This window comes from Theropithecus gelada, chromosome 8 (genome assembly GCF_003255815.1).
Source record: "Theropithecus gelada isolate Dixy chromosome 8, Tgel_1.0, whole genome shotgun sequence".
NCBI lineage: Eukaryota > Metazoa > Chordata > Mammalia > Primates > Cercopithecidae > Theropithecus > Theropithecus gelada.
Window position 1 is genome coordinate 63,707,830 of NC_037676.1, and position 12,920 is coordinate 63,720,749.

The 12,920-nt window shown below is 41.5% G+C and overlaps 1 protein-coding gene across 2 annotated transcripts in view; it reads right to left on the reverse strand.

Moving 5' to 3' along the window:
* Positions 1 to 12,920, reverse strand: part of ASPH (aspartate beta-hydroxylase) — a 222,139-nt gene that overhangs the window by 9,307 nt on the left and 199,912 nt on the right. For both annotated transcript variants that reach the window (XM_025393195.1, XM_025393196.1), the window contains exons 23-24: positions 8,222 to 8,313; positions 7,719 to 7,852 (exon numbers count right to left, since the gene is read on the reverse strand). In XM_025393195.1, the coding sequence (XP_025248980.1) occupies positions 7,719 to 7,852; positions 8,222 to 8,313 (226 nt within the window). The remainder of the gene's footprint in view (positions 1 to 7,718; positions 7,853 to 8,221; positions 8,314 to 12,920) is intronic.

Genomic DNA, 12,920 nt, shown 5'->3' on the forward strand with positions numbered 1-12,920 from the left:
ACTCCCCCATCTGTACCATTCCTTCACCTGCCCTGGTCCACATGACCAGCTCCTATTTCACTCCTCCTTCCCAACTCCTTGAAGTCCCTTCCCCATCGCTGTCCGAGTACACACTCCAGGCTGTAAGCACCACCTCCAGTGTTATGAGAGTGCTTGATCTCACTCCCTGGAATGTAAGGACAAAAGTCTCCATTTCTGTGGCAATCAGACAGGAGAATAATAAAAACTCAAATATACTGAATGCATTTACCACACAGCACTTTGTAAATACAGTTCTGAGTGCATTCATATGGATTACTTTCATACTCAAAACCACAAAAGACATACTTTTACTCTTTCTAATTTACAGATGGGGACATTGAGGCTTAATGAGGTTATGCAAATTATCTAGAGTTACTCTTGACAAGAGGGAAAGCCAGGATTTAAACCCAAGTCATGCGACTTCAGCATTATTAATATGCTTTTATGAAGATACCTAACACTAAAATCTGAAATAAAAGCTCAGGATGCATTTTTTTCCTACAGAAACATTATTATAAATAGTCACTGGTTCTAGAGTCCTATTAATAAAGATTATTAGTTAAAAAGCTTCTGGGAGCTGACCTAGAAATGGCCACACATCATTTACTATTGCTAGAGAAAAATGGATCCCAGCTTTTCACCAATCAGTTCAACAAACAAATATTTGGAACAGAATCCATTTTCCATATGGGAACTGCCATTCCCTGTGGAGGTGGAGAAATGTATGTGTGCGCTTTCTATGTACTCATGTGTAGGAACAGCCACAGACACACCACTGGGTCACAGAGCGGGGGTCAAGACATGGTATGGATGTGTTTAATTCACCAAGTTGCTCAAATGAAAGAAGAGGAAAAAATGTTACTATTCAATAACAAACCTTCAGGAAAACATCCTATCTGGTTAAAAACTGTCCTTTTTGTTCTACAGTCCTAGATGGGCAGGCTTCAGAGATGACCTGTGGATAAGGTCACACTGCAATGCAGATGAAGATGGGCAAATATCTTGTGGAACAGAAGGTTTATGATTTCAGGGAGAATAGTAAAAAAAGACGAAAGGAGGGATGAAAATATTTGGTTCTAAAAGATTTGGCAAATTGCAGCTTCCACAGTGTGATTCAAAAACTACAGTAAGTCTTAAAATTATCTCCTTGGACACTTTATGAAAACTAAACAAATATTGTCTATGAAGAATTCATGATGGGTTAAAAAATTAAGTCTCTCTTATTGTTAATATTTTAGCATGACTTTCACACAATCTTCCTAATTGGAACCTTGAGAAATGAATGAAAATATATGTTATAAAATACTTGAGGTCTATGGAGGAAGGCCATTATTTCTACAGCAATATAGAATTACATAGGACTAAACCACCGATTGCCAATTCGTTTTTTCAATCTGTCGCTGTGACGCTAATGTCGATGTGTGCTTTCCTGACAATCTATCAGTCTTGTTCAACATTTCAGGCTAGCAATTTGCAGGCTATAATGCTGAATCTGCAGGAGAGCTCCAAGGTCATGGTTCCTTCTCTTAGCACAGTTCCAGCACACTGTGGAATGCCCTTGGAGATTCAGAAGAATGAATTTCTCTCTGGGATCATTTAAAGCTCACACAACTCAGCCACCCCCTGAGTACAACAATTAATTCCCACTCACTGGGGGCATGTTTATTCCCTGACTCAAGTTTACTCAGCTCTGGATCAAAATTGCTAAATAGCTTATTTTTCTTTTTTTTTTTTTTTTTTGAGATGGAGTTTCACTCTTGTCACCCAGGCTAGAGTGCAGTGGCGAGATCTCGGCTCATTGCAACCTCCGCCTCCCTGGTTCAAGTGATTCTCCTGCCTCAGCCTCCTGAGTAGCTAGGATTACAGGCATTAGCCACCACACACAAAAAAATAATAATAATAACTTTTGTATTTTTAGTAGAGACGGGGTTTCACCATGTTGGTCAGGCTTGTCTTGAACTCCTGACCTGAAGTGATCCGCCAGCCTCGGCCTCCCAAAGTACTGGGATTACAGGCGTGAGGCACCACATCTGGCTCTAATGAGCTTATTTTACAGACCACAAAGCATGGTCCCCCTGAGGTGACATGAACAGAAGGCCCAGAAGGGGAAACTCCCAGCTGCTTTCTCTACTTGTCTGGAAACAAAAAGCAGCATTTGAAGTGATCACCTTATAAGTACAGCATAATCCTAATCGTATAAACTACAACAAAATCCAAAAAGCCCAAGCAAGGCTATGTGATCATGTCTAGAACACAAACTTTCAAGCCAGAATGCCTGGAACTGAACCCACTACTAAAATTGTAGTGAGTTGAATGTCCCCATAAGCCGCCCCACCCTCCTTCCCCGCTAAAAAAGATAGATTCATCTGGAATCTGTGACTATCACCTGATTTGGAAAAAAGGTCTTTGCAGATTGAATTAAGTTAAGGATTTTGAGATGAGATCACCCTGGATTAGGGTAGGCCCTCAATCCAATGATAAATGTTCTTATAAAAGAAAAGAGGAGAAGACTCGGGGAGAAAGCAATGTGAACACAGAGGCAGGGACTGAAGTGATGTGTCTATAAACCAAAGAACCCCAAGGGCTGCCAGCAGCCAGAAGCTAGGACAGGGGAACAGATTCTCCCTTAGAGCCTCCAGAAAGAACCACCTTGCCGACACCCTAGTTTTATACTTTGGCCTCCAGAACCACGAAAGAATACATTTCTGTTGTAAGTCATTCAGTTTGTGATAATTTGTTGTGGCAACCTTAGGAAACATATATAAATGTCAACCTCAGGCAAGTTACTTAACTTTATACTTCAGTCTCCTCCACTGTAAAACAGGAATTTTAATAATCCTAATCTCACAGGATTGCCATAAGCATGAATGAGTTAATGTATGTACAGTGCTTAGAACTGTGTTTGACACAGATACAATTTTGGAACAACATATATTATTACTCTAATCATTATCATCAATACACATATATAGACATTGAGAAGCACCTGGCAATAACTCTGTATTGGGATAAAAAAATACATTTTTATTGAGCTTCTCTGTGTTATATGAATTATGTGTGAGGGACGTGTATCAGTTTTCTAATCAGAAGGCATTTACTAATTTGAAATGATCATTTCATTTACAGTGGTAAGGGCTGCATACCTACCAGTTCATCCTCAGAGAGCTACGCTATGCTTTGCAGGGATGGAATATTTAAACTGTATACACACTGGCGGAAATCTTAATCTGATTATTAATACCTAAGAACAACAACGTACAAATCGCTACAGGTAACCTCCTCTTTTAGAAGTTGAGACGTTCTGAAAAATTGCTGCCTTTGACTAGCACAAGGAAACCGATTTCTTGGTGTGTGTGTTTTTCTTTCCATGCAAAAAGAACTTCTACAATCATAGCACAGAACTTCCAGATTTCATACTAGAGTCTTTCTGTCCTCAGAGTTTATAAACTACTATCAGATTTCCAGCTCTTTTCACTGTAAGCATTGCACAGCACTTTAATTGACACATTTCTCTTATGAAAAGCACTATTTTGTAATGAAGTGCTAAGCCCAACTCAACTACCCTTGAGTTAAGAAATATTAAGGATGAGAATGCAACACAACATAAAGCTGGCACAATAGAAAGAAAGTGGAGAAGGGCTGCTGACCAGCAGTCACGATGAGGCAGAAGGGCCCCTGTGCTCAGCAACTCTTCAGGGAGGAAAGGACGGAAGCATTGTAGTCTCCCTGGCCCAATAATAGGCAGGTGAGTTGCAAGCACTTTTAAATAATCACTGTGGATTTGCAAAATACACCATCTGCAAATTATTATTATCAGCAGCTCCTTCCTGTCACACAAAGTAGGTTGTATTTTACCTCAGCAGAAACTGAGGGGCTGCCAAGTTAAAGATCTCATTCAAGGCCCCCCTCTGAGTGGGCTGCAGTCGTCCTTCTAACCCTCCTCTGCCTCTGCTAGGTGAAGATGGTTAAACCTAATTATGTTTTAAGCTTCAGGGGAGGGGTTGGCAGTTGTTTTCTTTATCAAACATGGACACAAGGTGTTTGCTGGGAGCCGGGAGTGGGGAATGCACCTACAAATGTGCTCCTGGGGCAGGTCTCTCAGCATCACTCCTGCATTTGTTTTTTTATTTTTTTTTTAAAGAGATGGGGTCTCACTATGTTTGTTGGAGTGCAGTGGTGCAATCATGGCTCACTGCAGCCTCAAACTCCTGGGCTCTAGTGATCCTCCTGCCTCAGCCACTTTAGTGGCTGTGACTATAGGCCTATGCCACCATGCCCAACATGCGTCTTGAGCCCTCTGTGACTTTGTGCTAAGCCTCCTGGCACTATCCACCTGCTCCCGTTCTTGATTGCCACATCCATTCTTCCAATCTTGGATTTCTCTTTCTGCCTCAGGCCACTGAAGACTAAGCTCAGTTCCATCTCTCTTCCTCTCCCTGCCTATGCCTAAGTAGATTTATTATTATTCTTTTTTTAAGACAGGGTCTTGCTCTGTCACCCAGGCTGGAGTGCTATGGTGTAATTACAGCTCGCTGCAGCCTTGAACTCCTGGGCTCAAGCGATTAACCTGCCTCTGCTTCCTGAGTAGCTGGGAGTACAGGTGCATGCCATCATGCTAGCATATTTTTTTTAAAAGTTGTTTTTATGACTGGGCGTGGTGGCTCATGCCTGTAATCCCAGAACTTTGGGAGGCCCAGGCAGGCAGATCACGAGGTCAGGAGATCAAGACCATCCTGGCTAACACGGTGAAACCCCGTCTCTACTAAAAATACAAACAAATTAGCCGGGCATGGTGGTGGGCACCTGTAGTCCCAGCTACTCGGGAGTCTAAGGCAGGAGAATAGGGTGAACCTGGGAGGCAGAGCTTGCAGTGAGCCGAGATCACCCCATTGTACTCCAGCTTGGGCGACAGAGCGAGACTCCGTCTCAAAAAAAAAAAAAATTGTTTCTGTGGGAATGGGGTCTTACTGTGTTGCTCAGGCTGGTCTTGAACTCCTGGCCTCAAGCAATCCTCCTGCTTTGGCTTCCCAAAGTTCTGGGATTATAGGCATGAACCACCTTGCCTGGCCCTAAGTGGATTTTTCTCTAGTGATTTTGTTCCAAGTATCTACAAGCAGAATACAGAAGAGAATGAGGAAGGCAGGAAGGCAGGAACACGGGGAGGCAGGGAGGCAGGGAGGGAGAGAAGGAGGGAGGCAGGCAGGCAGGCAAGCAGAAAGGAAAGAAGGGAGGGAGGAGGAAGGAAAGGAGGGAGGGAGAGAGAAAACATAGGAGGTAGGAGGTGAGGGAGAGAGTGAGTGAGCTGGTGAAAGAACAAATAAACCCTAAAAGCCTAAGGAGCACTGAGGCGTGCGGCTAGGTGCTCTTCTCCATCTCCACTGCCTCATGCTCTCATGTGATCTCCAAGGAGTTACCTTGTCAATCTGTGCCTGCTACAGCATTCTCCCACCTCTTCTCTAAATTCCTGGCATCCCCCGATGTGTCCCTGCTCCTTTTCACTTTGGCAGAGAGACCCTGAAGACCCAAACCAGGTTCCCAACGTAAGACAAGATTCATTCCATGCCTGAAAAAACTTCTACCTGTCCAGTGATCCCTGATTCCTCCTCCTGATCTACCTGATTCTGCCTTTCTTGACCCATTTCCTTCTTGGTTCTCCTTCCTCCTTCTGTCTTTTAAATATAGATGTTTTCATGGAACCTTTTCATTTCTGTCATCGTTTGATTGTCTCAAGCTTCCTCTAGAAGTTCTTGCTAAGCGTGACTCTCAAATCTTTATCTCTAGACTTACCTTCTCCCCTGAGTGCCAGGTCTCTATTTCCAGCCACCTCCTGGATGGTTCTACAAGTGTGTTCCAATAGCAACTAAATAAAATATGCACAAGCACTGAATTCCTCTTCCTTTCCTTGAACTTGCCTCATGCCTCCCAAATTCCCAAGATTTGCTCAAGCATCGCCACCCTCCACTGTCCAAAGACTGCAATTGCAGCAGCATCTTGGATGCCCCATTCCTGTACCACACATTCAAGAGTCACCTGATATCTCTTGCATCTGCTCTCTAGTCTCCATTTCTTTCCAGCATCCCAATTCCAGCTCTGCTTATCTTTTGGGTGGGCCGCTGTGATAGCCTGCTAATTGTTCTTCCCACTGTCCCCACAGGATTCACCCATGGGTTCCACAGTAACTTCCTAATAAAGGTCTGATCCCATTAGTTTGGGATTCAAAGCCTCCTATGATTTAGTTTCTAAAAAGACTCTTTCACTTTGCAACCTTATTCTTTATGTACCATACACTGCTGGCTGCTGATGTATTATTCAATATTCTTCATATGTGGCCATAATTTTTGGCCTCTGTGCCTGTAATGGATACTGTTTCGGAATATCCCTCTTTAGCTTTCAATGTTCGAATCCTTCTTGTCTTTAAAAACTGCCACTCTGCAAGTTGAGTCCCTGCAAGCAGGTGAGGCTCCTGCTCATGGAGCCATCTGTAGAATTTTTAGCTTTTCTGTAGAGAGGCCATTGTAGTACCTCTTTTACGACCCCTATGGCCTTCAATCTTGCGTTATCTTCCTGAGCAACACACCCAGCAGAGGATGGCCCCTTCTCAGTCATCTCTGAATTTCCCATAGCACCATGGGCTGCCCAGGGCACTTATCTGCCAATAACCAAATAAACAATTCTGCAGACCCCTGAGCACTCATCCTCCACTCAGACCTCTACTAAGGACAATAAGAAATGTGTAAGATGACAATAACGTGGTTTCTGATCTCCAGGAGCTTACATACAGCTTGCTATAGAGATAAGGGTAAAATTATATTAATGAATAAAGAGCATTAGAAGATAGGGAATGGGATTACTGAGGATATATACTCTGAGAGGTTGTATTTTTATAAAACTAATTTTGGATAGGTGAAAAGATGGGCATTCTAAGGACAGAGATTATCAGCACCACAGATACAGAAGCCAGAGCGAGTATGGTTTGTTCAAAAGATCATGAATAAACCTGTCATGATTAGGAAAGCAAGAGGCAAGGGAGGGAGAGGAGATCTAACATTCATCACGTCCCTACTGATACCAGAACATGGACTGAGCACCTTGTAGACATTATTCCAGTTAATCCATACAACAACCCTGCAAAGTAGATGTTATCACTGCCAATTTTATAAGCAAGAAGGCTGATGTTTGAAGGGATTAAGTAACTAGCCAAGGTTACACAGGTTAGGTGGCAGAGCTGGGATTTGAAAAAGGCAGCCAGCTTCCATTGCACTATACCATCTCCTCTAGATCAAAATGTATAAATATCATGGGGTGAGTTCTTCAGTTAGGAAGACTTCTTGTATTCATGAATAAGTCAGGTTGCAAAGCAGGAAACACAATGCATAACATCTACAGGGCTCAATGCATGCTGGCTGACTCTGAATGCACATCTGTCTACCCACAGAGAGAAACAAGGCAGCTCCTCAACTAGATAAGTACTCTGCTGAGAAATAATGGAAGAGGGCAGCCCTAGAGCTGGGCAATGTCTCCAGGCTAACAGAAAGCACCAAGAAGGGGTATAGACTCAAGAGTTTGGATTAATATCACTTTGCTCCAGTCTGCTTCAGCTACAAAAGAAGACAAGTAATCCAAAGGAACACAGCTCTGTTGTAACAAACTCTCATCCTCAGAGGTGATGGATATGACGGATAACAGAGGACACATACTTGGTCTCATTGGCACATCGAATCTTGCAGCCTTCCTTGGGAATCACCAAGCCCAGGTGCATTCGGAGCCTGCAGTTTGTGGGCCCTGTGTGCGGCCACACGTGAGTCCCAGGGTGCATGATGGAATATTTGATCTGCATAGAAAACATGACACTCCATTCAGCCATTTATCAAGGTGTGGAGGAACTGCTAAGTTAAGGTGACAGTAAAAAATTACTGTCAGTTTGGATTAGCGCCTTTGTAAGATTTAATATTTATATTCAAGTCTTATTTCTTTGTGAAGGAACTAAAAATAAGCACTCACATTTTCCACAAAGCGATAAACACTGAACATTTTCCACCCTCAATTCTGACGTCAACCACATAAAATTATGTTTCAGTAAAAAGGGCACGTAAAAAGAGGCATTCACTGGGCCAAAGGAACAACCATTTCTTTGTAAAGGTCAACATGCCCTTATTCCTAACAATTAATTGTGTTCTCCCCAGCACGACACTCTTGGTACCTGTCCTCTTCTGCATCCTGTTGTCTCGGGGAACTTTTCTAGTAAGGTACAGGTTTTAGGAGCTCCTTTGCAGGCATTTTCATTTCTTCTTCCTAGAATAAATAACATAACTGTTGGAAACAAATCACAGTAAAGCTTAAACTTATCCCATTTAGATGAAGTGAGAGCTATATGTCATCTTCACTGCAGGAATGAGAAGATTGAGTAAACATGAGAAGATGAAGTAGGAATGCAAAAGGCTTATTGGAAAATAAGAAAAATTAATCAATAAAGAAGACATGTCTTGCTCCAATAGGTAGTGACTGGCAGAGCAGGGAGCCAAATTCTCCACTCGGTGTTGGACTATTTGACCAAGAATGTCTAACGGACAAGTCGCAGGTTAAAGGCAGTTGACCTTGAGCAACACAGGGGTTAGGGGCTTCGATCCTCCATGCAGCCGAAAATCTGTGTATAACTTTTGACTCCCTAAAAACTTAACAACTAATAGCCTACTGTTGACTGGAAGCCTTACCCTATATCATAAATAGCTGATTAACATATTTTGTATGTTATATGTGTTATATACTCTAGTCTTACAATAAAGTAAGCTGAAAAAAAGAAAATGGTATTAAGAAAATAATAAGGAAGATAAAATACTTTTACAGTACTGTACTGTATTTTATCGATACCATAAGTTTACATCATCTGTTTACAAGATGAATTGAATGTCTGAAATGGCCTGCAACTACAGGTACAGACCTTAATCTATAGTACATATCAAGTAATTCAACTTTTTCTTGTAGGGTCATGACTTTTCTCTGCTTCTTGGCAGCATTTCCAGCATCACTAGTTGCTGTTTGTATAGGTCCCATGGTGTTATTTGAGGTTTGCAGCATTGCATTAAACACAAGGAAAAATACACAAGAACCATAAGAGACCACTTTTTACCATGATACGCAATTTACTGGAGATAGGAACTGCTCAGATGGAGACGACAGTATCACATGTTATTTTAAGCAGATACTCAAAACACTTGAGCTTGCTGAATAGCAACAGGAGGCAGCTATGAAACTGTTACAGTAGTATAATCTGTACTACAGTTAATTTAATGGAATTATGATTTAACACTGCATCTTTATGTTTGTTTACATTTCTCTTGACTGTGAATGGTGCTATGTATGGTCTCTAAGTGCTTCCATGCATATGTTGATAAATTTTATTTCTTTATAATAGATTTGTGTGTATATATATATAGTAAATGATAAAATAGATTAGTACCTATATATATTTCATGCATTCATGACACACCTAATTTTTCTTAATTTTTAAAAATATTTCCAGGCTACAAGGTTCATCTGCAAGTTTTTTTCAAATTGTCACAAATCTCAACAAATTTTCCAATATATTGACAAAAATTCGTACATAGTGGACCCATGCAGTTCAAACTCATGTTGTTCAAAGGCCAAATGTACTTATTTTTTCCCCTGTGACAGGCAAAATAACAGTCACCTCCCAAAAGATGTCCATACCCTCACCCCATAACCTGTGAATACGTTACCTTTCATGCAAGGGGGAATTAAGGCTGTAAGTGGCACTGAGATTTCTTATCAGCTCACCTTAAAATAAGATTATCTAAGATTACCTGGATGGGCCCAAGGTAATCACAGCATCCTTAAATGTGGGAGGAGGAGGCAGATGAGTAAGTGTCAGAGTGATACAGCATGAGAAAGACTTGACTGGCCACTGCTGGCTCTGAAGATGGAAGGGGGTCACAAGCCGGGGAATGTGGGCAGCCTCTAGAAGCGAGACTCCAGAGGGAATACAGCCTTGGTGACACTTGTATTTTAGCCCAGTGTGATCCATCATAGACTTCTGACCTCTAGAACTATAAGATAACAAATGTGTCTGTGTTTTAAGCTATTAAGTTTTGTGGTAATTTGTTACAGCAGCCACAGGAAACTAATACATCCCCTAAAGAAGGAAAATAGTTTATATTATATTTCTAACCTAGAAATTCATTTCTATATTAGTTCCCAAAACACTATTTTTATTGGAATTTTATTGTCTCTTTCAATATCCAGATCATCCTATATATGATGATAAAGAATAGGATTTAAATGAAGAAGGGGTCTTTGAGAGAGGACATATTCTATGCATGACTGTCAAGAGCACAGATTCTGGGACATATCATTTAAGCATCCTGAACTATGCAAATTTCTTTACACTCTATAAAGCCCCTGCTTATTAGGGAAAATGTACTCAGAATGTACACAGTATCATCTGCTCTCACAGGGGAGTAAAACAAAGGTATTTTTAAAAGTCAGAGACATTTTAATTCCCTGTTCAAGATTCCTACAAGAGACTGCTACATCTAAAGCTGAGTTTAATTTTATTTAATTAATGTTAATTGTGTTCTAAGATAATCATATAATGAGAATAAAATAAGAGTTACAAAAAATGCAACTAAAAGATATTCGCCCCAATCAAATGGAGCTCAATGTTTTGGAAAACAACTTAGCTTTTTCTAAGTAACCTTTTTGGCTCTTAATTGAATAAAATGTTAATTGCTATTTTTAGTTATTAAGGGAGTTCCCCAAATGAACAATAAATGTCAGTTTGGGTGAATATTACATAAATCTATGAGTCATCATAAAGCATTTTTAAGCCTGGGCTTTCCAAGGCTTCTGGTGTGCAGGGTCTGGGGCTGCTTGGCAGGAGTTCCCAGTTCTGAGCTCTGTGCCATCGAGGCAGCAGTTAAGAGAAACTGGTGGCTTGAGGAGCAACCAGAGGTGGCCTGGAGTTCTCACAAGCACCGCATGGCTGAGCATGTGCTACCTGGAGAATAGATGTGCCTCACCTGAATGACAGGTGATGAATGGGTAACCAAATGGGTTGTGTCCCTGAGATTTTCATGGGATTAGAGAACACCTCTAGTCCTTTAGACACATTTATCTTTCTGGTCTGTAAACACAGATTCTCTGTGCAGTAGACTCTGGGCGTTCATGCACTGTCACTGGTGATTTTAACTATTCACACCTGATCGTGAGTGTCCAAGGAATGCGACAACAGTTCCTCGGTGCTCACCATAGGCCAGGTGATGATGAGACTGCCTCATTTGACGTCTACAACATGCCATAAGAGAGGCTCGATTGGTGTTATATTTTATAGAAAGGCAATTGAGCCACAGAGGGGTCACAAAGTAAACAGCAGAGCAGGAATTTCATTTCAGCCAGACCGGACCCAGTGTTCATGCTCTTAACCAGACCAGAGACCACCTCTTCATTAATGTTATTACATCATGTGCTATTGTTAGGCCATAAAAATGTAATATTACTATCATATATTGGATAACTGTGCCAAGTCTTTCATCTAGTGCTCACTGATGCTAGTAACAACCCCATACTTGAGGCACTATTTGCCATTTTTCAGATGAGAGATTTGAAGCTCAGAGATTCAGGGGCATGCATACATCACACAGCTAACAAGCGGTGCATCCAGGACTCTAACCTAGGATTGCTGGTTTCCAAAGCCTGTGCTTTAAAGCATAATTTCTCATTTTGTTGCGTTGTAAATTAGAAGGCAGCTGTGCAGGAGCAAACCAGTTAGCCTGAAGAGGAATGCCCAGCATCTGCAACTCACTGCGGCTTTGTTGTTGTTCAATTATTTCTCATCAACGTTAAAGTAACTCTCAAGAAGTAATAAACCTTGCTCTTTGGGAAAATAGCTCTAGAAAGAGATCTAACAGCCAATGTGAATCTGAAAGAGTCATTTAAATCTATCACTTCTTACACATGAATATACTTTGTGAGGGCTATTCATGGAGCTGGTATCCTGGGTTGTATCTTTTATAAATTTCAAGGCTCTACTTCTGGGGCAACAACAGGTTCCATCTTGCATGACAACTCTGATCAGTTGCTAGCAGTCACCTAGAACACTGTTGAGAAGTACTTAGAGGTTCAGCCTCAGCTTATTCAGAAAGGTTGTTGGGGTCAGTTAGCACCTTTCCCATGGGCTCTGGAAGAAAAAAATGACTGCACATGTGTGGCATATTTTAATCACTGTTGGTGGCACTTACTAAAATATGAGCAAAATAGATGTTCCATAACATTCACATAACAATTTATAAACATATTTTTGGGGAACAACATTATTATTTATATTTGCTGATTCCATTTTTTTCCCTTCAACTCTAAAAAGCCAGTCCTCATAAAGGAATATAGTTCAGTCCTAATGAAACTACTTGGAGACTGTTATCAGTTCACTAGGGCTGCCGCAAGCAAATACCACAGACTGAGTGGCTTAAACAACAGAAGTATATTTTCTCATAGTTCTGGAGGCTGAAAGTCCAAAATTAAGGTGTGGGCAGGCTTGGTTTCTCCTGAGGCCTCTCTTCTTGGCTCTTAGGTGCCCACCTTCTTGTTGTGCCTTCATACGTCCTTTTCCCATCCCTAGTGATATGGTTTGGCTGCATCCCCACCCAAATCCCAACTTGAATTATAGTCCCCATAATCCCCATGTGTCATGGGAGGGACCCGGCGGAGATAACTGAATCATGGCAGTGGTTTCCCCCATCCTGTTCTCATGATAGTGAGTTAGTTCTCATGAGAGCTGATGGTTTTATAAGGGGCTTCCGCCTTTGCTTGGTACTCATTCTCTCTCCTGCTGCCCTGTGAAGAGGTGCCTTCCACCATGATTGTAAGTTTCCTGAGACCTCCCCAGT